Below are 25,235 nucleotides of genomic sequence, written 5' to 3'. Positions count from 1 at the left end.
AGGGTCTTTCAGGAACCTTTGAAGGCTTTTCTGAGCAGTCAGCTTGTGCACGTGCCCCTACACAGCGGAGACCACCCAGTGGAATAAGAGATCGAGGTCCTTCTCCACACACAGTGCTGAGGGGAAAGATGGACTGTGTTCTGCTGTCTTGCCACTAGGTGGTGGAATGCATCAGACCGCGGAGCTGTGCAGGTACGCAGTAAGTACTCACTATATTTAATCCGAGTTCAAAGTGAAGTTAAATACCGCCACAGCTTTCAACAAATGGATGCTAAGACACCTACTTGTTTGTTGATTCTAGAAAACAAATTTGTTCTTATGTCTCAGTTACAGAGAATCCTAACTACATCCTTCTCTCCAGCTTCCTCAATACAAGCAGAGACAAGTCAGCTCCCTGTCTCCAGGATGGGGTGAGCAGTGGTAAGCCATCATTGTGTGTTATATGAATAATTAACAAATGCTACCTGTAAAGCTAACACTGAGCCATTTAAATATGGTATCACCGCAATAGTGCTAGTTAATACTATTTATAAGTAATTACTATATAATATATACTTAATGTTGTGATGGTAGGCTTAAATATATAAAATTTATCATTGTCCACATAACTAATAAAATATAGAATACTATGTATGTACATATCTTAAATATGACTGTATGCATATACGTCTCTCTCTGCTTGATTTATATGTTGTGTTTGTGTATGAACCGTTGCCTACAGGCTTTGAATGCTTGGTCCCCAGTTGGTGTGGCTATTGTGGTAAGTTCTGGAAACTTGAGCGTCACTGGAGGAGTAGTCACTGAGGTTGGTCCTCAGATGGCTGATGTCTCTGTTTCCCGATTATCAGACAATGACATCTCTTCTCCAATCTGTTCCCTCACCATGACGTTCTCCCCAAATGCTTGGAGCCAAGTGTCAGTGACCTGAAGCCCCCGACACCACAAACTAAGCCAAGTCCTCCCTCCCTGAAGTGGTTCCTATTAGGTACTGGTCATGGTAATACCAAAGGAGCCAATATGCAAATTGTCCTAGGTCTCTTTCCCTTCCTTGATATCTATTCCTTTAACTATCAATTAAAAGTGACTATTTTGCCAGTATTTTTTAGGGTTTTCCCATCTGATGAAGGTTTCCAAACTGTGTGCAAAGCAGAATTCCATCTGCCAGGGACCCAGGGGAGTGAGCCCTCAGTATGGGAACAGAATGTAGTGTGGATCATAGCTAATTTAAAATACTTTAATTTATATACTTTCAGAAACATAGGTCAATAAGAAATCCATTTTTCCGGTTTTATTTCATTATAGAATATATTTGATAAGGGTACATACAAACGGCTTCATCTTGAGTCACGTTCTTTTCCAGTGCCCTGCCCTTTCAGAGCAGGCTAGAGATGGCAAGGTACATGTCTCCAATGTTGTCCTTCATCGGCCACTCTAAACACCCAGTGTGGTGGAGTTCAGATAACTCAATTCACTTACTTGCTTAAATGAGTTAGAAATCTCAGCATTTGTCCTTAACTCTTGGTAATTCTTCTATTTAAAAATCCAAGATACAGTCCCCAATGTAAACAATAAATCAATCCGTCACACAAGGGGTAAGGCCTTCTTGACACATTTAGACCACCTATGTTCTACTTGTCAGAGCATAATTTTAGTCCATGTGCTGCGCACTGTCCATGCACCAGAGTCGGGAAAGGAAGCTGCCCTTAGCCCTGGGAACCTCTGAGGTGCTGCACTCCACAGACCACCACCGCAACACTGAAGAGAGTCCCTCTCCAACTTGATCTACTTGGTCGTCGGGTACAAACGTACAATGTCCAAAGCACACACAGCGAGGCCCGGCCTTGAGCGGTTTATCATGAGCTGCTAAACTCTATACAAGGACAATACCGTATCATGCCATTAATACACAGAGAGTGGTGGCTGAAGGTCTCATCATTAATCAGGGCACAGGAACAGAGATGGGGCTGCAATCTGTGGAGGTGCTGAGAAACTGGCTGTGTCCCCAGGAAGGATAGACAGTCTGTCTATCCAGAGTGTGGAAGCACCTATACATCCCACTGGAGCCCATGGGTTCTGTAGTAGAAACTGCTTATCCAGAGAGAACACAGCCCCGTTCCTGCCAGCCTCCCAAAGGGAGGAGTTAGTGAGATCTTAGATACATGACCAAGGAAAGTCTGGTATTTGCATTCCTGATTCAGCTGGGCAAATCAGTTATGTGATTTATCCTTTTAGGACCAACTAGTCAACGACCCCAGTTCAGTACTTCATTATCATAAATATCTGACTTAGCAAGGTGAAGCAGTGAAGACTATATACAATATTTTAAAAGGCATTCTGTGACCATTTTGAAGAGTTCATAGAAAAGTGACCACAAGGACACACCAGTCCCTTCGATCGATGCCACTGCCATGTAAACCTTGGGAACTTTCTTTACCCAACATGCATTCTGTCCCGCACGTATATAACAAAAGCGGACCCGAAAGCCGCTTATCTGGTGTGACACTCGCTGGCTCCCCAACTAAGGTAACCGGTAGAGGGACAATTTTCCTGAGGTTTGTAAGAGTTTGTAGACAAAACAGAAATCACAGTGACCAAGCGGAACGTGAGTCTGTCTCCTCGGGCATGATCTGCTCCCGGAGCTCCCTTGGGGACTAAATGACCCGCCACTGCATGATGCTCGTGTCTTTCCCGCCCGTGGAGATAAGGTGGCTGTCTTCACAGAGGAAATCGACGTTGGTGACGTGGCTGCTGTGTCCGCTGTAGATGTGGCTTGGAGCCTGGAAAAGTATGGCAAGGAGGAAAGCTTAGATGGAGCTGACTGGGGCGTCAGGAAACGCTTGGACTGGAGATCAGTCCATAACTCATTACCCTCCCCCTTGTAAGCGGCTCTTGTCTGTGCACCCTGCTTTGTTTTCAGGACTCAAGAGGGGTGCAGAGAGAATCCCCCAGGACAGAAGCAAGCGCAGGACAGACCTGAAATCAAGTACAGTCAATGCCAGAGGATGCACCAGGTATGAGCCAACCCTAGGGTGGGACTAAGCAGTTGCTGGGGTGAGGGATAGGGTCTTCTGGCTGAAGGATGTTCAGATTCACCAAGGCCCAGGAAAGCAATCTAGGCACAGGTTGGACAGCTTAGCAAGGCTGGAGTGGGCATGGGGAGGTAGGGAACAGGCATGCGCACGCGCGCGTGCGTGCGTGCATGCGTGCGTGTGTGCGCGTGCGCGTGCGCGTGCGCGTGCGTGTGCGTGTGCGTGTGCGTGTGTGTGTGTGTGTGTGTGTGTGTGTCAGGGTAAAGCCCATATAGCTGCAGAGGTAGACATACCAGATACAAAGAGCTGGGTGGAGGTTGCCCCGAGGGCAGTGGGGAACCCCAGAGGTGCTTGGGCAGCAGATTAGCAGGGCCCTGTGCTGGCAGCTCATTTCCAACAGGTCAGAGCATCAGCGCATGCCCTGTAGGGAGAGTGTGCATGGCGAAGGCCTTACCCTGAACTGGGAGCAAGGGTAGGAGAAGAGGTGCACTTTGCCGAAGTCATCGCCTGTGCACAGGAGCTTTTTCTCATGGGCCCGGCAGACAGCGTTGATGTCTGTTCCGTCCGAGCCTTCTGGCCACACTCCTGAAACAGAGCACAGACAACACTGGAAACCCCCGAGGCACAACACGCAGGAACTGGTCACCAATGGCCCGCAGAGAGAAACCCTTCAGCCTGGGCTCTAGAATCAAGGGCCAGGAGGACGCTCGTTTCCACCCCCTGCCTCTCTCTGGCTCCTGGTTTGTCTACCCTGGGCCAGCCTGGAGAAGCTCCGCGTGGCTTCTAATGGCTTCGCTGAATCACACGGCCCCAGCAGCCTTCTGAGATGCCCGCCTTCCTTGGGAGCACTTCCAGGTGCAATGGCAGAGGACCAGCTGGTCATGAAGTGATGCCTTTCCCTTGCAGGTCCTCCAGATTGCAGAGGTACCTGGAGGCTCGGGACACCATCCTGGGAGGGACTTTTGGTTGAGAACTTTACATCTGAGAGAGCCGAGTTCACACCAGCTCCTCAGCAGGCAGCCCGGGTGTGAACCTCCAGGACTCAACACTCAACACTAAGAAATGAGAGGCGCCACACTTAGGGAATTCCTGTCAGCCTGCTGACTTCCAGCTGTTGGGATTGTAGCAGCTTATTTTAGGCTATGTATTCCTAAAATGAGCTTTGGAGGAAGTGAGAATTTTAGGCTAAGGGTCAAAGCACATAATCCTAACAAATGGTAAATAAATTAGGTGCTGCATGGTTCATGTAGGTACAACATCCACGTAACCACTCGGGGAGGACTGTCCTGTGCTTTGGGAAGGGTTAATCACCTCCTCATCCTTCTCACCTGGCCTGAGCCCGGGAGATGAGGAGAGTGTGTATCACGGCCCCAAGTAGGGACAGAGCAGATGGACAAGATTGAAGGTGGTGGCTTAGAGCTAGGTTCAATTCCCAGCACCTATGTGGCAGATAATAATTATCAGCAGTTCTAGTACCAAGGGAATCTGACGCCCTCTTCTGGCTTCCACGGGCACTGCACACACATGGTGCACAGACAGACATGGAACAAAACACTCATACCCATAAACAATTAAAAATAAATAAATTCCTAAAGAAAGACTTGAGGTGGTGTGACCTCATACATTAGAACACATTCCATGTTCAAAGTCAGTGACATCTGCGGACCCCTACCAAAGACATGGAATCCCAAGGTGCAGGTGTAGGTGGCCCACTCGATGTCCCTTGTGGTTTCCACACTCACGACTTGCTTACAGGCAGACGGGACCCCTGGAAGAAGCAAACAGCCTTGTGATTTTTCAGCCAAGACCCCAGCTCTCCCTGGGGCCAAGCAGGGTCCTCAGAGCCGTGCCCCATCTGAGAAGACTCCCACTTTCCTACTCATGGGAGCGGCATACACAGTTGTCAGTTTGTGAGCGGAGGAGTGCAAATCTGGGTTTTAGGAGGGGCTGCCTTTCAGCATTCCAGGTCCTTCTCTAAGACTCCCCTCTGCTCCCTACCACCAGCCTGGCTTCTCCCATCTGTGACCAGTCTCTGGTCCCAGCCACCTATTGCTCAGTGTCCCCATGGCAGGCCTGAACCCTGCCCTGCTTCTGGGCTGTTCAGTCCCCTTCTAGCGCGCACACACACACACACACACACACACACACACACACACACACACACCATACACACACATACACACACCACACACATACATCTCACACACACACACACACGGACACGGACACAGACACGGACACAGGCACACACACACACACACACACACACACACACACACACACACACATGCATGTGTGCTCGCATGCACTCATGCACATCCCTCAGCCTCTTCAGCTCTGAGGTAGGGAAGGAAGTGCATGGAAATCAATCTCAGCAAGTGCCAAGGCCTCCAGGCTCATCTGTCTGTCCCCTAGATGAACCTCACTGATGGCCTAGGTGCCCGTGTCTGGTTCTAGACCCAGGCCCATGCCCAGAGCAGCTGTCTGCTATGCACCTGTGCGAGGCGGGACCCTCGGAGGAGGGGCTTCCTCCTGGAAGTGGCTGCCTCTCTTCCCTGCCTTTCCCAGGCTCCTTAACAAGTGGGCAACAGGCCCAGGGGAGGGCAACTTCCTCCCTACCCACCGGCCTTTGGCCTTCACCAGCATCTGAATCTGGATTTCTTTATTCGTAAGATAGGATGAGCCTGAAAGTGCCAGAAAACACTTTGGGTCGTGAGAATGCAGGCAAACAGCAGTGTGCATTCTAAGGAGCTCCTTGCGAGTGGAGAACCAGAGCACTCTGGTGTCCCACGGCCCCCTCCGCTTTGCTCAGGCACACGCAGGTACTGCTGTTAGCATCCTTCTTCCTCCCAGGTCCTGCCTAAGAACAGAGACTAGCCAAAGATAGGCTTAAAGAAAAGGAATAGGATCCAGGGGCTTTTGTCCACCCCAAGTGGGAGGGACTTCACGGTGTCTGTTTGGGAGGGTCCCGTTACCAGGGACAGTCATACCGTGACATTCACCCACCTCCTGGACCTCCACACAAAGCTCACCTCTTCCCCCAGGGTGGGCCCTGCTCTTCAACAAGACCCCTCCCAATCAACCCAAACTGGGGTTAGGCCAACTCTTCCGCATCACAGAGGACACCGAGGGATGTGTCCCTCGGGCGTCATCCCACACAGGCCCGAGGGAGTCTCAGAATGAGTGTCCTCTGTCATCTAAACCCAGACGACCCTGTTGCCTGTTACTCACAGTAAAGGATTTCGTAGTCCCCGGAATTTGACACCAGGAACTGTGAGTTCACCGACCAGTCCAGATGGGTGATGAAGCTGGAATGGCCCTGGGGGAGGAGAACACTGGGTAAGTCCCTCTTGCCTTCCTGAACTTGGCAGACACCGTGCCACGGTAATATAGTGACCACATAAGCGTCCCCAGGAAACGGGAGAACGTACGGAGCACTTGCCAACTCTTGTGTATCTCCTCCCGTTGTCTCCGACGCCGTATATGTAGATGCAGTTGTCGTGCGAGCCTATGGCTAAGAAATTCCCATCTGCAGAAACAGGACAGGTTGCACACGTGAAGTCACCATTTTATAAATCACAAGAGAAAATGCTACTTGCCGCCACAGATTTGGACTAAGCAGCCCAATGAATGAACTAGTCAAAGGGAAGCATCGCTTGTCAATGCATCCTATACAGCTTTCAAAGCTCTCATTTGAAAAATACCCGCAGAATAACGAGTATGGAATCTGGTAAAAGTTTATAAAATCCCTTTTTTCCCCAAACTTTTAAACATAGTTTTGAAATATTTATTTTTATTTTATGTGTATGTGTATTTTGTCCATGTGTATGTAGATGTAGGTATGTACACCATGTACGTGCAGTGCCTGAGGAGGCCAGAAGGGGGCATCAGAACCATTGGAACTGGAGTTACAGATTGTTATAAGTTGCCGTATGGGTGCTGGGAATTGAACTTGGGTCCTTTGCAAGAGCAGCTAACACTCTTAAACAGTGAGCTCTCTCTCAAGCCCCTGAAATAGAATTTTATAAATTATATAAAACCCTTCCCTGGCTGTCCCTTTCCCCACCCCTGCAGGGTGGAGACCCAGTTCTGTAGTCCCAGCTATCCGAGACCAGATCTCTGCAGCACAGCCTTCCTCACGGGGCACAGAGCCTAGAAGGCATCCCTGTATCTCCCTGAGGCTCCACTTTAGTGGATTCACCTGCCTGTATCAAGGAAGTCTAGGCTGTGGGGGTGCAGGGCTAGTGCTGATAGTCCAGGCAAGAAGCTTTGGGTAAAGGTGGCAGAGTCCTTCCTGCAGCTGGCCAACAAGCAGCAGCCAAAGTTGATGATGGGGGAGACCCTAGGACCTACCAGGAAGAAACAGGGTCTGGAGACTAGTCCAGAAACGCCAGCATGTCCTGAGCAGGGCCAGCAGGAAAGATAAGGTAACGACATCAGAGTGGGGACCTCCAGTTGTTAGGAGGGGAGCTGAGAAAGGAGTGAGGAATGGTGGGTTCCCCAAGCCAGCCTGGCTGCAGGCAAGTCCTCGCTCTTGCTGATCATCCCTCCCTGTCCATGAAGCATGCTGTCTTAGTTAGGGTTTCTATTGCTGTGAAGAGACACCGTGACCACGGCAACTCTTATAAAGGAAAACATGTAATGGGATGGCTTACAGTTTCAGAGGTTCAGTCCATTATCATCCTGGTGAGACATGGTACTGGAGCTGAGAGTCCTACATCTTGATTGGCGGGCAATGGGAAGTGAACTGTCTCATAGGAAACGTCAAAGCCCACCCCCACAGTGACACACTTCCTCCAATAAGGCCACACCTACTCCAACAGGCCACACCTCCTATTAGTGCCACCCCCTCTGGGAGACATTTTCTTTCAAACTACCCCACGTGTGCAGGCTGCCTTTCACAGTCCTGGGTCAGGCTCACTAGACCACCCCTGGGGAGTCCCTGGCAGCCACTGGCATACACCGTCGCTTCCTCCAGAAGGCCAGTTCTCTCCCCATAGGAGGATTGCACAGGGTGGCATGGCCTGAGACCACCAGGAGATGGTATTCTAGGATGCCCCAGCAAGATGGGGGAGGAGGGCAAGACTGAAACAGCCTAAGCAGTCAGGAGGCCCAAAGGGAGAGGGCAAGCATATTTGCTGGGGGGGGGCAAGCATATTTGCGGGTGGGGGGTGGGGTGGGGGAGAAAGACTATTACAGAAGCTGGGATCCTGGGCAGACCATCCACACGGCTGGCTCCAGACAGGGCCAGGGAGCTTCAGAAGATCCAGTGTCCCTGTACTGACACCGTCTGATCATGGGCACGGCCCTCTGCACTGACAGCCACTAGTTCTGTCACTTTCCCTGTGGTGGCTAGGGGCCAGTGCTGTCCAACTGTTCCCACATTAACCTGCTCCAACCTTATCAGGCAGGGGTTGCCCACCCTGTATTTTAGGATTAGAACCATAGTGGCATAGGGTGTGTGTGTGGGTGTGTGTGGGTGTTCGCACGCACACATGCATGCCACACTACGTGAATGGAGATCGGAAGACAATTCATAGGGAGTTAGTTTGCTCCTTCCACCATTTGGGTCCTAGGGAATCCAACTCAGGCGGCCAGGCTTGGCAATAAGCACCCTGACCTGCCATGCGTTTCATGGCTGCCTGGGTTCCGGTGTCAGCTCCGCCAGCCAGTGTGACCCAAGGCCACTGTGGTGGTTTGAATTAAGAATGGCCCCCATAGACTCGCAGATTTCAATGCTTAGTCACCAGGGAGTGGCACTATTTGAAAGGATGAGGATTAGGAGGTGTGGCCTCGTTGGAGGAAGTGTGTCACTGGGGGTGGGCTTTAGGGTTTCAAAAGCCCATGCCACACCTAGTCAGCTTGCCTGTGCATCCTCTCTCTCTCTCTCTCTCTCTCTCTCTCTCTCTCTCTCTCTCTCTCTCTCTGCCTACAAATCAGGATGTAGCTCTGAGCTACTGCTTCGGCACCTGCCTGCTTGCCGCCAGACTCCTTACTGTGATGATGGTGCTGAAATTGTAAGCAAGCTCCCAATTAAATGCTTCCTCTTGTAAGAGTCGCATTGGTCACGGTGTCTCTTCACAGCACTGACTAGACAGCCACTCCCCAGAGTCTTTGTCCCCTGCCCAGGTGCTGCTCCTGGAACTCCCTGCCACCTTCTAGACACGGGTAACATTTTTTTTTTTTTTAATCTCCTCCACTCCTCTGTCAGAGAACACACGGGCACCACTCAAATGTGCTGTCTGGTTGTAAAAACCATTGGGTTGACAAAGCGCCCAGACTCCAGACGGGTGGCTGGCCCAGGGCGCTCACATACAGTGGGCAGTCCGTGACTCAGAGGGGAAGGCAGCATTACCCAGAGCGAAGCTCCAGGGACTGCCATCGGGATAACAGAGAAGAAATGGAAACACAGGCCCTGCTCACAGGAGCAGCTTCTGAAGGAGACAGGCTCTCCCGGTACTCATTCTAGAGCTTCATAATAACTATGAGAAGGACGAGACACCTAAGGGCAGCCCAAAGAAGAATGCACATGGGGAGCTAGAAGTATTTGTGAGCTGGAAACACACGTTAAAATGTCTGAGGTGTGGCTTAGGGGGTGGGGTGGGGTGGAGGGGTGGGGGCTTATAGCATCTGTACCAGGAAAGTTATTCCCTAATCAACCTGGGTGTTTGCCTTCAGAGGCGGAAAAGTGGGAACTCAAGATAAGTCAAACAGGAAAAAAGGGGAGCATAAACACTAGGATAGAAAAATAAAAGGAAAAGACCCATCAGTGACACACAGAATTGACTCTTTGCAAACAAAGATCGGCAAGACTGACATGGCTTTGTCTTTTGGTTGACTGCGCAACCAAGAGAGAGGACCTCAGTTTGCAGCGTCAAGAATGAGAGACAGGCTACTCCCAAGCAGCCTCGGATAAGCCAAAAGGATTGGAATAAAATGCTATACATGTTGGTGCTGACAAATTGCCTAACACAGAGAAAACAAGCTCTAAATGGACCCATGTCATCAAACTGCCTTGAAGAAAAAAAATTCAGAATAAAGCTATAATTTTTTATTTTTATTTTTTTTATTTTTATTTTTTGGTTTTTCAAGCCAGGGTTTCTCTGTGTAGCTTTCGCCTTTCCTGGATCTCGCTCTGTAGACCAGGCTGGCCTCGAACTCACAAAGATCCGCCTGGCTCTGCCTTCCGAGTGCTGGGATTAAAGGCGTGCGCCACCACCGCCAAAAATAAAGCTATAATTTTTTAAAAAGGCACCAATCCAGCTGTTAAAAATCTCCCCAAACTAGAAAATATCATCCTGAGTGAGGTAACCCAAACCCAGGAGGACAAACATGGTATGTACTCACTCATAAGTGGATTCTAGATATAAAGCAAAGAACAATCAGACTGCAACCCACAGAACCAGGGAGGCTATAAGGCAGGGGGGACCCTAGGATGACTGTGGCTTAGAATAAGTTTTGGGTTTACTCAAAACAAACAAACAAATCTCCCCAAAGTGGGTGTGTGGTGCATGCCTGCCATCCCAGAAGGCAGGGCAGACTGCTAGGAGTCTGAGGCTAGCACAAGCTACTACAGCCAAGTTCACACCAGGCACGATCAAGACCCTGTCTCCAAACCAAGCCAAAGTGCGTACACACATAGCACTAACAAAGAGCATCTCCATAGTGTCACTGAAGCCATGTGAATTCTATCAAATGGTTAATAAGTGTCCACCAGGTGTGGGGGCCCAGGCCTGCAATCTCAGGACTTGGGAGGTATGAGGCAGAGGATAGCAAATTCCAGACTGGGCTACATAGCAAATTATAGCAAATTAGTCTCTCTCTCTCTCTCTCTCTCTCTCTCTCTCTCTCTCTCTCTCTCTCTCTCTCTCTCTCTCTCTCTCTCCCCCTCTCTCCCTCCCTCCCTCCCTCCCTCCCTCCCTCTCCCTCTCCCTCTCTCTCCTCTCTCCTTCTCTCTCTGTATGTGTGTGTATGTATTATCTATTTCTCTGTCTCTCTGTGTGTATATCTATGTATCTTCTGTCTCTCTGTCTCTGTGTGCATGTGCGTGTGTGTGTGCATGTGCGTGCGTGTGTGCGTGTGTGTGTGTGTGTGTGTGTGTGTGTGTGTGTCTGTCTGTCTGTCTGTCTCTCTCTCTCTCTCTCTGGACTATAACTCTTCCATAAGCTCAGAAAACAGGAGAGGCATGCCTCATCACACTTTCCTAATTAAGACATTACAGTATCACTATAGAACAATGTCCCTCACAAACATGAATGCAAAACCCTCCACAGAATACTATAACTAAAATTTAACAATAGAGAAATGCTGTGAAACACTGCAATAAAACTTCTTATCACAGGAATGTAGTTGGTTGAATGCTGAAGAATCAATATGCCACATTTAAAAAGAACAAACACGCTCTCCATCTTTTTTTTTCTTTCAAGACAAGGAAGGTCTCACTATATAGCCCTGGTTGTCCCAGAACTCACTCTGTAGACCAGGCTGGCCTTGAACTCACAGAGATTCTCCTACCTCTGCCTCTGCTGGGATTAAAGGTGTGCTCTACCACGCCTGGCTCACTTTTTTTTTTTTCACATTCTCCATCTTAAGAGATGTAGAAAAGCATTTGACAAATCTCAACACTTCTAACGCTGAGAACAATCAGGATGGAAGAGAATGTTCTCATGATGGCATCTCTGCCCCTAACATGAAAGTCTGAAAGCGAAACAAGAGAGTCACCCCAGCCAGCCCCGCCCACAGTTTCCTGGAGGAACCAGCTGTGCAGTGCAGGAAAAGTAAAGGTATCTATATCCAAAGAGAAAGCAAACTTTTTATTTACAGATGAAATCACGTTGTATGAGGAAAATCCTGGAGAATTATATACATGCATACATAAATCACACATGTACATAAACTACACACATACACACATTCCACAAATACCACACACATTCACACACACATACTACCTACACTTATACACAAACCATACACACATGCATACACACACACATATATGACATACCAACACACACACCACACATACATACATAAACCACGCACACCAAATCACACACATGAATATATACAAACCACACATGTATATACACAAACCACACATACGTAACATATACATATATGCACATGATGCCCACCCCAGCTCTTTAAAACTGATTAGAGTTTAGGAAGGGGAACTTATATAAGAGCCATAGGCAAAATTCTATTTTATTTCCATATACTAGTAACCAACCATCTGGAAATAAAATTCAGAAAAATTTCATCCAAAACAACAGGAATATCTAGAAGAATAAATACAAATTTACCAGACAGGGCTGGGAAATAGATCATCCGAACTCACGCTTGCAGGGCCCACACTTTACGGAAGGGGCCATGTCCCCAGCCCCCGTGAACATTTATAATGGGCAAATGACACACATCTTGGAGGGGCATGAAGGCAACTTCAAAGCCTGGTGATGGGGTGGGGGCCTCACCCTGATACTCTAATTCTGTTTGAGATTTTCTCTAACAGGTGTGGTGGTGCACGACTTTAATCCCTGGGGTTTCAAGGCCAGCCTGGGCTACAGAGTGAGTTCCAGGACAGGCAGAGAAATCTTACCTCAAGAAATGAGAAAGAAAGAGAGAGCGAGTGCTGCACAGTGGCGGGACGGGGGTGGGGGGTGCAAACCCTGCAAACACAGCTATGTGCATGCTTAAGCTAAGTCTCCCTCGGAGCAGGGCTGTCAACTTGTTTCTTGTACAGAATGGCATCATTCCTGAGAATGTGAAAGTTGCATCTGACCTGGTGAATAACGCATCACGGACAGCTGCTCGTTCCCATCTGTGTGGACGGTGACCAAGTCCTTCGTTTCCGTGTCAAACACAAACCACCTGTGGTAAACGTGAGACACACGCACTGAGCTGTCTGTGAAACACAAGGCTGTCCAACAGCATGAGCCTGTTAATCATGAAGATGCTCGGCTCTCATTCAGGGAAATTCCCTGCCCACCAGCTTTCCCCCCAGTAAGGAACGGCGCATTGACAACCACCACATGCCTTCAGAACTCAGCACTGAAGCCTTTCTCAGGGTCTTGTTTGCACACAGGAGGCAGGAAAGCCCTGGCCATGAGCAAAACCTGACATCAGAGCCTGTGGTCAGAGGTGCAGCCAAGAGCCATGGACATGAGGTGGCTGCCCCAGAGCTCTGGTCCAGGGTGAGAAGGGGGACCCCAGAGTGTGGGTAGAGAGGTGAGGGGCTAGGGCAGTTTGACTGCTCCCCCCATGCCCCGCACTGTGCTGGGACTAATCGATGCTTCTCCTAAGGCCAGGGAGCAGGAAACGGGGTGTGTTAAGCGTCAGAATGATGGAGCTCCCAGGACCCAGCTGTGGCTCTGGCTGCTGTGGTTTCAGACCTGGATGATGGATGCAGAGGTACTGCCGTCTTGTCTACCACTTGGGATCTAACTACCCACCCAGGGGGTGGGGGTGGGGTGGGGGAACTTCCTGGAACCTATATGTTGCTTTCAGCTGAGTATTTGGTCCTGGGATTAAAGATGTAGGTGGAGTAGATAAAGTGGTAGAATTAGGTCACATGTGTCATCAGTATCATTCTGAACACTGTCACATGTCCCCTGTCCGCAGATGGTGATGTCCGTGAGGCTGCTAGAGTCTTCAGAGGGAAGGGTCTACTGAATTAAAGCTCTGATGTCTCAAAGAGAGTCCATGTGTGCCTGTATGTGCACATGAGTGTCATCATGCAAGCATTTTTTTGATAAAAAAATAATAATAATAAATCACGTGTACAGTGTTTGAGTCTGTGTGGGTTTTTATACACACATGCAGTACCAGAGAAGGCCAGCAGAGGGTGCCAGATCCCCTGGAGATGGAGTTAGAGATGGTTGTGAGCAGCCTGGTAGTTCTGGGGAACACACTGGGTCCTCTGCAAGAACAGTATGTGCCCTTAACTGTTGAGCCATCTCTCCAGCCCCTCCCCTGCAAACATTTTTTAGGAAGACTCTTAAGACACTGCTACTATGACTTGTGAGTAGTTGTCTTTATAAACCCCACAGGTACAGAAACAGAATCAAGTGGTATGCTTTCGGGAAAGGGATGATGGGAGGGAGCGTCTAAGAATATTATAGCTGGAGCTATAATAGACTCAGTCCTCCTCACCCAGGGTTTTGCTCTCCATGACTTCACTGCCCGTTTCAACCTCAAGCTTGAAAATATTGAACGGAAAATTTAAAAAAAATTGTAAGTTTTACGTTGTGTCTGTTCTGAGGACATTATTCACTCCATTCCATCTCTGTGAGGAACTGAATCATTTTATCCCACCACAGGGGAGGTGAGTCCACCATAACCAGATGCTTTGAGACAAAACCACAGGTACAGAATGTCTACAGTCACAACGGGTCCATCTGATCATTAGTTAGCGTCGCTCACCTCTCACTGGGCCGCATTGCTCCATCAGATTTTATCCCAGGCGTGTATAAGAGGAAAGAGCTAGGCTACAGGGGGTTCTGTACCAACTACGCTCTTAGACATCCGGCAGGGGTCTTGGAACAAAAAGGAAGCACAGCCAAACCCTGCCCAACCATGGTAATACCAGCCGCCGCCATGGTCACCCACTCGCCAGCTCAGCAGATGTTCCCACGTGCATGGCTTTTTCAGTCGTCCGTGTTGGTGGAATTACCATAGCTCACAGACAGGAAAGACAGTCAGAGCTTACATAACTGTCTCACAGACGCACTGCTGCTCCATGGGGAAGCTGGGGAGCGAGTGCAGATCTGCTGCCCAGTGTGTCAGCGGAGGCTGGCGAGAGGCAGCCGAGTCTGAACGTGAGGCCCAGCATCTGGGCGCTGTCTTACAGGGCTGAAAGTTTCCCCAGCTGAGAAAGCAGGCTTCATTTCTCGGGGCTTTGGAATGCTTTCTTGCCCAGTGATTCTCAACCTTCCTAATGCTGTGGCCCTTTAATACAGTTCCTCGTGGCATGATGACCCCCCCCCCAACCATAAAATTATTTTCGTTGTTGCTTCATAGCTGTAATATTGCTACTGTTAAGAATCATAATGTAGGGCTGGAGAGATGGCTCAGAGGTTAAGAGTACTGACTGATTTTCCAGAGGTCCTGAGTTCAATTCCCAGCAACCACATGGTGGCTCACAACCATCTGTAATGAGATCTGGTGCCCTCTTCTGGCCTGCAGGCATACATGCAGGAAGAACACTGTATATGTAATAAATAAATAAAATCTTAAAAAAAAAAAGAAAGAAAGAAACATATCATTAGCTACACAACTGTTTCTAAAAAAAAAAAAAAGAATCATAATGTAAATATTCATATTTTCCATTGAGTTTAGGAATTGTGACCCATAGGTTAAGAATCACTACTCTGGGGCCTCTGGAGCTGGAGGCAGATGGGATGCATTGGGGTTGGAGCTGGGAAGGAGACATGGCTTTCCTCAGGGTTTCAAATGGGAAGGCCTCAGTTTCTCTTTCGGGTTTTGATTTAATTCTCAGTAAATCACTGGGACAGAGAAGATGCAGCCAAAGTTGGTATGTACCTGCCTCTGCCTCTGGGGAGGCTCAGACATCCAGCTGCTCTCCATAGCTCTGACAGCACAGGCAGTGCTGGGGGTGGGGGGGGGGCGGGGGGTAGGGGGCGGGGGCTGGGCTTACCTCCCAGTCAGTGTTCCGACTGCAACCACAGACCCTGAAGGATGAAAACCGGAAGACTGAGCTGGATCCTAAAATATTTTAAAGGAAGTGTGAATAGACGGCCAGGCACAGCAAGACAGCACAAAACCCACCCGCGCAGTACTCTTCCCAGGCTCCCAGGCTCCCAGGCTCTGTTTGAAAAGCCTCTGTGCTCCCCAGAAGAAACGCGGTCCCCCTGGGATCCGTGTCACACTGCAATCGCAGTACAGGTCTGTCCTTGCCGAAGAATCTCTCTGTTGTCTTATAGCCTGTCCTATCTACAGTAGTCACGAAAGGCAGACACACAAATGCTCTTCTCCGGGGCTTGTGTGTCCAGACCTCTCGCTGACCCCTGGGCTCAATGGAAAGTTGGTCAGATGGTGTGCTCCATCTATGTGGGAACACAACACAGGGCAGGAGTGGACACTGGAGGCACAGAGATGCTACCACAAAAGCTGACGGAGGCTCGATACCAGTCCCAACATCTTTAGCTGACTCCAAAGGAGGTGGTCCTCACCAAGGCTGGTGTGCCGACGTGCAAGCTGAACTTGGGTCCCCTTGACCCGCTACCCGACAAGCTGTTTCTGTAAACACAGCTCACCTGAACCACACAACTATTTTCATATGGGGGTGCTAAGGTGTGGAGGGGCTAAGGGCTCCTATCCATCAAGGATGGTGGGAAGAGGTCTAGGGCACAGCAGGGCTGTGGATGCCAGCCAGTCCTGGTTCCAAAGTGCTGTTAGGCTAGAGCAGTTAGCTGCCTGGTGACCGGCAGGGAGGTGGAGTGTCAGGGCTCTGGGTTGGTGGCTAGGCTCATGGAACTGCAGCAGGGCTGCCCTCCCTCAATGCAGTGGGGATGCCTACCCTTCAGACCCTCAACCCTGGGCCTCAGCTGGCTGCAGTGTCCAGCACCCTGTGACCGTCTTCTCTGAAAGTGGAAGACAGGAGAGCCAGACCCAGTCCCAGTCCCAGGCCCTTGGAAATACCAGCAGCTTTGCAGGGAGTAAACGCATGATCCTGGGCACTGTGAGAGGGCTGTTTCCTTATATGGGGCGTGTGAGTTGTCAGGATACAAGTAACCAATGGAGGCTGCCTGTGGTTCACTGCAGTGGGATAGAACAGCACAGCCTGGGGCTGGGAGTCAGTCTGAGCTGGGCAACTAAGTCACTTATTTTTTATGGATATAAATGTTTTGTCTGCGTGTATATAAGTGCACCATGTACATGCCTGATGACCCCAGAGGCCAGATCAAGGCATTAGACACCCTGGAACTGGAGTCACAGATGACTGTGAGTTGTCATGTGGGTGTTGGAAATGGATCACAGTCCTCTGCAGAGCAGCTCATGCACCTAACCACTGAGCTACACCCCCCCAGGCCCCACTTACTAACTTAGTGGCCTTGACAAGTAACTCAGACTCTCTGTTCCCCACTTTCCTGATGAACAGTCAGAGCAAAACTAAAATTTTCAACCTGCATGGCAGCTGTAAGAACAAAGGACAATACAACACACTCACAGCCTGGTGTGCCTATAGCTCAGGGACGCCAGCCTGATCTCCATGCTGGGGAAGGGATTTGGGGCTCTGATAAGAAATCTATGTTTCCCTGTAAAGTTCAAAACGAATGCTTTATCTATGCCTTCAAACTCCATAGATGATACATGAACCCAGGTCCTCAGTGTGGCTTATAACTCTGTTAGACAGGCCATCACAGAACACAGGTTCTTCACAAGACTTTCTCAGCGCCTGGGTCAGTTAAATGTGCTCTCAGGAACCCTGATCATCTGCTTGGAGATGCTAACCTGCTGTTGAGAAAGCTCAATCGTAAACTTCAACATGATATGGGTGAGGACACTGGAGGCATCCTTAAAAACAAAGTAATTACTAAAAGATAAAACGTTGCTTTCAAACAACTTCTTATCACTGTTAACTTCATGCAAAAATACATCCCAGATGAGTTTTTATAAGGAAACCAGAAAGGCAGCATGCACGCTTACCTCTATGATTTTGTCCCAGACGGGCCGGTGACCGACAGCATCCCAGAGAGTGGCGTGCTTGTCATGTCCACAGGTCAAGAACTGAGGTTTGGAGGCATGGATGGCCAGCCCCCAGAGCTCATCAGTGTGACCCTACAAAGAACCGAGACACGGGGACCGTGAGATCCCGCGGTCTCGAAGGAGCCTACGTCATGCCTGAATGACTGTCTCATCAGTTCGTTCCTCCCCAGCTTAATCACGACACAAAACACAACTCTGAAGTAGGTGAGCCCACTGGGAACTCGGGAGCCAGCCCTCTTCCAGTACGCACATGCATCTGTACTAATGGCAGAGTGTAAGAGTTTGGCATTTGCCAAGCTGACAGTACCTGAGTGATGGGTGTGAAGTCCCCTGACAAGGTGCCTTGCAGGACAAAGTTTCTAGTCGTGCCTATCAAGATGACATTGCCCTTCCCCTCAGCCACTGTCCGGATTGGGCCAAACTGCTCAGGAATCTGTATGGTAAAGAGTCACACAAAAACAAAGATTTAAGGTTTCATTCAGTTGTTTGTTTGTTTATCTTTTTTTCCCCCTGGAGCTGAGGATCGAACCCAGGGCCTTGCGCTTGCTAGGCAAGTGCTCTACCACTGACCTAAATCCCCAACCCCATTTTTTTTGTTTGTTTTGTTTTGTTTTGTTTTGTTTTGTTTTGTTTTGTTTTGTTTTTTGTTTGTTTTGAGAGGTCTCTCTGTAGTGTAGTTCAGGCTAGCCCTGAATTTACTATGCAAACCAGGCTAGCCTCCAACTCAAGGTAATCCTCCTGATTCAGTCTCTCCCAAGTGCTAGGATTATAGACGTGTACCAGCATTTAGCTCAGGCATTAAAAATATTTGTGTCATGTGCTGACTTTTATGACAGTTTTATATATGCACCCAGAAGAGGAACTCAGTTGTATAGATACCACAGCCAGCTGTTGAGCAAGTGATCAAAACCTTAAACCGTGTGTGTGTGTGTGTGTGTGTGTGTGTGTGTGTGTGTGTGTGTGTGTGTGAGAGAGAGAGAGAGAGAGAGAGAGAGAGAGAGAGAGAGAGAGAGAGAGAGAGAGAGAGAGAGACTGGCTAGTCTATCCTTTAGACTTGTTAGGCCTGCTGCCTCAGGAGCTGATAAAACCTGAGAAGTGTAAGAGTTCCAAAAACCTCCCTTAACTTCAAAGTGGTCCTGAGCGGTGTCACTGTGCACATTGGTAAGTATACAGGGGCACAGGGGCGGGAGGGGGGGGGAGGCATGGGGGGGCATTCGGAATGCCCCTGCAAAGAACAGTTCACGCTGCTAAAGGGAAGTATGTTCTTTCGATGGGGCGGCTAGGCCCAGGGGCTGTCAGGAGGCATCCAGGCCCAGCACAATGAGAAGCAGCCTGCCCTGCCCTGCCCTGCCCCAGTCACTACTTGGGGTGTATGTCGGCAGAGACTTGAGGCAGGGCAATGACTGAGCTGGTGCTATGGGGCCTGCCTGGACTCCTAGTGCTTAGGAGGCTGAGGAGGGACAGTTAGGGGTTAGAGGCTAGCCTGGGCTACAGAGTGGGATTCTAGGAGATAGCTCAGTCAGTTAAGCACTTGCCAGGCAAGCTCAAGAACCAAGGTTTGGTTTCTGGAACCCAGGTAAAAGTCAGATGAGGTAGCCAGGGCTTGCAATCCCAGCAATGGGAAGATGGAGGTGGACAGATCCCAGCGGCCTGCTGTCGGCAGCCTAGGTGAATTGGCAAGTCCCACGGCTCAGTGGGATGCCATCTCAAAGAATAAAGTGGATGGCTCCTGAGGAATGGCACCAGAAGTTGACATCTGGCCTCCACATACGCACATACACACACACACAAATTCAAAACTAAAACTTTTTTCCAAGAAAAATTATAAAGGAGAAAAGGAATGAAATTCTGTGCAATGGAAGAGCTGCATGGTGAGTGATGGATGTCATCTGAGATGCCAGAATAGGTTCTGGTACTTTCTTTACAGTTTAACATTAGAATGCCCATGACCTGCAATGCACAGCATTCCCTCAAAAATGCTGATTGAATCTTTATTATTATTATTATTATTATTATTATTGTTGTTGTTGTTGTTGTTATTTTTGTTTTTCAAGACAGGGTTTCTCTGTGTAACATTCCTCATTGTCCTGGAACTTGCTCTGTAGACCAGGCTGGCCTTGAACTCACAGAGATCCACCTGCCTCTGCCTTCCAAGTGCTGGGATTAAAGGCATGCACCACCATTGCTGGGTTCCGATTGAATCCTATTACAAAAGAGTCATGTGTTTTTGGTGCTGGTGTTACAGGATTTAACTTGCATGTGTGATGTCTTGTCCTGGTCTCTCAGCTTTACCGTCCTTTGAGATGGGATGGCATGGGTGTGATCAAGGACTTCCAATGCCAGGAGACGGCGGCTACTTATCCACACTGAAGCACAGGGGATGATGTAAGGGAAAGAGGGAAGGAAGAGGATCACCGACTCTGAGGAAAGGGACCCGAGAGTGTACCCATCGTGAAAGCTGGAAACAAGGAATTTGAAGGAAAGGCTTAGAAAGGCAGCGTCTAACTCAGACATGTAGGGACGTCCATGCAGGACTGGTCTTCACAAACCGGGTCCTAGATGATTGCCTGGGAATTTTTGGCATGCACAAAATCTTATGTCCAGAAGACTTGGGGCCCAGAACCTGCTAGTGATCTTTAAGCAGGGTTCTTTAAGGGTGAGCCCTGAAGAGTGATGCTGGAGACGGAAACACATCCATCAGCTCAGTAAGACAGACAAGCGCAGGGCTTCTTGGAGCAATGTGGGCACCCCATCCCAAGTCTCAGTCTGATCCCAGGACTTAGAGTTCTGTGAAACTTTAGGGCACTGCGTAATTAAGGAAGAGGGATGAAACTAGATGACTTCCCCAGGTCTTCCAAATTCCCTTGTCAGTGATAAGCTGGGCAGGCCTCTCCAAAGATGTGTTCTTAGATCTTTGTAAATCTCCAAATTAGTCAGTACTATCAATATATAGAAATCTCCTCTGTTCCTCTAATAGACTCTACTGTAATGTGATGAGTGATCTCCCAGTTGACAATCCAGTCTCACCTCATCTGTTACTTATAAAGTACTTTCTCTCACACCAACCTCACATGATAATGTAACCATTCACATATTCTTTCTTTTCATTCAAAGATTTTTTTATTATATTTATGAATGTTTGTTTGCATATATGTATGTGTACCACCTATGTGCAGGGCCTACGGAAGCCAAAAGAGGATGTCAGATCCTCTCAAACTGGAGCTACAGAGGGTTGTGAGCAGCCCCGCAGATATCGGGAACTTAACCTGGGTTCTCTGCAAGAGCAATAAGTGCTCTTAACCTCTGAACCAGCTGCCCAGCCCCTGTTCGTTTCTAGTCCTCCTTTTTGCTTTTCTTTCCTTTTGTTGTTGTTTGTTGTGAGACAGGGTCTCTCTATATAGTCCTGGCTGTCCTGGAACTCTCTATGTAGATCAGGCTGACTTCGAACTCACAGAAGTCCTCCTGCCTCTGTCTGAGTCTTACTGAGATACACATGGCAAATAAAAACTGTATATCTTCAAAATATACCCATGATGTTTTGACATACATATCCAGAACTCTGATGGCTGAAGCAAGAATACTGCTGTGAGTTTGGGGCTAGCCTGGGCTACACTTGAGCTCAAGGTCATCCTGGACTATGTAGCAAGATGCTGTGTCAAAAAAGAAAAAAATGCTAAGGTCTTCATGAGCATCTGGGGAGATGCCAGTTGGGAAGAGGACACACATTCGAACCTGAATGCAGATCTCTAACACCATGTAAAAAGCCAGGCACAGCTGTTCACACCTATGGCCCCAACATGGGGTATAGTGGAGACAGGAGGATTGCTGAGGCTTGCTGGCTGCCAGCCTGGCTCCAGGTTCACCAAGAGACCCTGTCTCAAGGAACTAAGGTGGAGAGTGATAGGGCAGACACCTGGCATCCTTGTCTGGCCTCTGCAAATATGTGCATGGGTGTGTATTCCCATACACACACATGTGCACATACTACATACACATCACACACACACACTCTTTCACACACAAAATATAGAAATAAAAGTATACTATCAAATAATCATGGAAAGGAAGGGGACTGCTAAACTCAGGTGAAAGCCTTTCTCTGCCAAGTAACCATAAACCACAACTTCATACTGCCCCAAACATGCAGTGTGCGACTCAGAATCCACATGCCATCACACACTAGGGATGGAGTGCTGCGCCTCACTGATGCCAATTTTGCAACCTGCCTGCTCATGACTTGGAACTAGAGGGAGAGACCTCAGTGAGGCTGCTGGATGTCGGGTGTCCTGCTTCGGCTCCCGTGGAAAGACAGTCTGCTCTCCAGGTCTTAGGTGGTGAAATGAACTGCAAAGGACCGGAAGTATAGAAAGCATGCAGGCCCTCAACTGAGAGCTGTGAAAAAAAACAGGTGCCCCATACACCCGGTTCACAGTGACGCATGTGCGAGCAGCATGCTGGGGACTGGAGAAAAGAGAAAGGTTCTGGTGATAAATACAAACTCATAAGGGTCCCTTGGAAAATGAAGATTGTGTCCACTAAAACAATGTTCCAAACAGGAAGTGTTGAGTAGCCTCAAGTCCTATTTTGTTTTACTTGTACATAAACCGCCTCTCTGATTTTTCTAAGATTGCTGCCCCCCTCCTAAAAATTAATCTAATTTTTTTTCAAAACTCTGAGCTGAAGATTCCAAACCATAAACAAACACATCAGGTGAGTGAATAGGTACAGGGTCCATGCTGTGTCTTACCTCTGTTTTATGAAGCTTCTGATAGTTTCCATTCCAGGAAATGAGCTTCCGGTCCTTCCCTCCTCCCGACACCAGCGTGCCATCTCTCAACATACAAAGTGCAAAAATGCCACCCTCATGGGCTCCTTGGACTGCATAGCTTATCCGATTGGTACCTAAACATACCAGGAAAAGCACCATTAGCCAGAGCAGGGCCACAAGGCTAGCTAGCCTCTGGCCATTGTTAGTCCCATTTCAGTTTGTGTTAAAGGTGTTGTGGTAGGTTATGATATTATTTTAATACATTCCTAGGAAGGACTCAGAGTTTTGACTTTCTCAGAGCCCCAGCATGCAGGAAGCAGACAGCTCCGCAATTGAGGAAAGCATAGTATCACAGGAGCTGCGTGTCTGCGAACATGGACTCTGCATGTATTCGCTGACTTCTCCGTAGTGAGCTGTTTCTTCTTAGCCATTTGTGGAACGGGGCTACAGCTGACCCTGCAGGGCTGTTCTAAGGGTCAGATGAGCATTGTCTACAGTAGGTACCAAAAACAAACAAACAAACAAACAAACAAACAAACAAACAAAAACCACGCACCTTGCCATTCTGAAATTACATTGGGAGGTCTGTCTCCCCCTGCATTCCCAGACCCAATTCTGAGACCCAGGAGGACAGGAGGGTGTGTCTTCCTGAACCTAGCAAACTGGTGAATTCTCGCTGGACTTAACTGGCGCCTCTTTTCCGAGTGATGCTGTCCCTTCTCTAACTGTAGGGGATTCAGATCTGACCTGCGCACATGAGTCTCATCTGTATTGGTGTTGGCAGCACTCCAGCAATGTCTGCCAGATGCTATGTGGGCCAGAAAATTTACCCACATGGGCCACCGCTCTACACCCATTAATAACTTCTGCTTTACCATCTGCTAATGGCTCTCCCAGCAAAATGATCAACTCCATCACAGTGTCCTGACCTTAAAAAGCCTTTACCATGGTATATGCAGCAACGCCAACAACTCTTAATACTTCCCTGTGTTCTCCCATCCTAGCTTTCGGGTTTCACTAAAACCACACACACACAAACACACCTATGCAACTTGGAACTTAGTGGTCGTCCTGTACGTTACACCACCAGCAGCTCCTTTCCATACAGGCCACCTCCAATGTCTTAGTTACAACATTACCAAAACCACCAAACAGCTTCGGGACCACTGCTTGTTACCTTTTCCCCACACCAAGATGTTGCCACTTGAATCGCCGGTAATGGTATCGCCATTTTCAGAAAACGTCACGCAAAGGACAAACTTTGGCTTCTCTTGTTTCTGTGGAATGTAGTAAGTATGCACAGGGATATTATTTGCCGAAGACATCCTTCTACTTGTGTTAATAAAGCTAGGACCCCATTAACCCCAGCTGGATGGTGTCAGTCTCTGCTGTCACCCTGGTGGCCTTTCAGTTTTCTGCACTGTCAGGAATCAGGGGCCTCCAGATGAGTCACTCTAGGAGAAGATTTATGGCAACCCTAAATGGCTGTGGAATCCTAAAGCTACAGACAGTTCGAGCAGGGTGGTGGTGAGGGGGGGGGCATGAGGAATGGGGGACAGAGCACAGAAAGTCCCTGCCACCCTTAGCAAAGCCAGGGTGCCCAAAATAGGAGCAAGTGCCTGTCTCAGGCTGCTTGCCGCTAGCCGCCCCGTCAAGAGGGCCTGACTTTTCTTTCCATTTTATTACCAGGGAGATTCTCAAGGTATGGGAGGGCCTCCCCACCGTCGGGGGGAGGGGGGGAGACCCCAAGGGAGCCTCGTTTCCTCCACACCTCGTGTTTGTCACTAAAACAAGTGCTAAGACTGACCTGTCTCGACGCTCCCTTAAAACCCAGCCCCTCCCATGTGCCACGCAGGCAAACTGAGCCAATGGTGCAGTTCACCTCAAACAACCCTTGCTTCTTGTTAAGGGAATTTCCTTCCAGGGTCCAAAAGTAAAGATGTGACTTCCCACAGGTGACTATGATATTGGTGTCTGTGGGGTGGAAATCCGCAGCAAACACAGCTTCGTTCGAACACTTCAAGAAAAAAAAACAAAAAAACAGAGAATCAAATGCCACAGGCCTCTTACAATGCTTAACAAAACGGGTTGAGCAGGGCACTGCTGGGCCTCTCAAGCCCCACCGACTTCATGGTTATCATGGCTGCTGCCTCTTCCCCTCCCCCCACCCCCGGTGTCTTCGGCCCTGTGGCTGGGAGCCCCAGGGAGTTCTGGCAAGGCAGCTTTTTTTTTTTTTTTTTTTTTTTTTTTGTTTTTTTTGTTGTTGTTGTTGTTGTTTTTGTTTTTCGAGACAGGGTTTCTCTGTGTAGCTTTGCGCCTTTCCTGGAACTCACTTGGTAGCCCAGGCTGGCCTCGAACTCACAGAGATCCGCCTGGCTCTGCCTCCCGAGTGCTGGGATTAAAGGCGTGCGCCACCACCACCCGGCAGGCAGCTTTAAAAATGGCAGTGCAGATGTCTCACACCCTTCCCCCTCCCCAGTGACTGGGACCTCTAGGGAGGTCCCAGGACTCCATCCATCCCACGGCTGCCTTATCCTGGCTCACTGCAGCTGCCCTGATTCCCCTGGAGTTCTTCAGTTTGGGGTCTCATGAGGCGGCTCTCTGGCCGCCACATCAGCACCTCTCAATCCATAGTCTTACTTCCAGGACAGGCATCCTGGTCCACTGCACCCAGCCCTGACTATTGCTTCTAGGTAACGATTCAGGTCTAT

The 25,235-nt window shown here is 49.0% G+C and overlaps 1 protein-coding gene across 8 annotated transcripts in view; it reads right to left on the bottom strand.

The window, feature by feature from the left end:
• Window positions 1-1,220: 1,220 nt before the first annotated feature.
• Eml1 (EMAP like 1) overlaps window positions 1,221-25,235 on the bottom strand; it is a 161,152-nt gene continuing 137,137 nt past the window's right edge. For all 8 annotated transcript variants that reach the window (XM_006971690.4, XM_006971691.4, XM_042261154.2 and 5 more), the window contains 12 exons: window positions 24,407-24,541; window positions 23,702-23,801; window positions 22,504-22,658; window positions 18,064-18,189; window positions 17,697-17,828; window positions 15,685-15,752; window positions 12,811-12,899; window positions 6,461-6,558; window positions 6,261-6,348; window positions 4,702-4,797; window positions 3,484-3,614; window positions 1,221-2,777 (listed from right to left, as the gene is read on the bottom strand). In XM_006971690.4, the coding sequence (XP_006971752.2) occupies window positions 2,652-2,777; window positions 3,484-3,614; window positions 4,702-4,797; window positions 6,261-6,348; window positions 6,461-6,558; window positions 12,811-12,899; window positions 15,685-15,752; window positions 17,697-17,828; window positions 18,064-18,189; window positions 22,504-22,658; window positions 23,702-23,801; window positions 24,407-24,541 (1,344 nt within the window). In that variant the 3' untranslated portion in view covers window positions 1,221-2,651. The remainder of the gene's footprint in view (window positions 2,778-3,483; window positions 3,615-4,701; window positions 4,798-6,260; window positions 6,349-6,460; window positions 6,559-12,810; window positions 12,900-15,684; window positions 15,753-17,696; window positions 17,829-18,063; window positions 18,190-22,503; window positions 22,659-23,701; window positions 23,802-24,406; window positions 24,542-25,235) is intronic.

The sequence above is a fragment of the Peromyscus maniculatus genome, chromosome 14 (genome assembly GCF_049852395.1).
Source record: "Peromyscus maniculatus bairdii isolate BWxNUB_F1_BW_parent chromosome 14, HU_Pman_BW_mat_3.1, whole genome shotgun sequence".
Lineage (NCBI taxonomy): Eukaryota > Metazoa > Chordata > Mammalia > Rodentia > Cricetidae > Peromyscus > Peromyscus maniculatus.
This window is presented reverse-complemented; position numbering and strand designations above follow the sequence as displayed.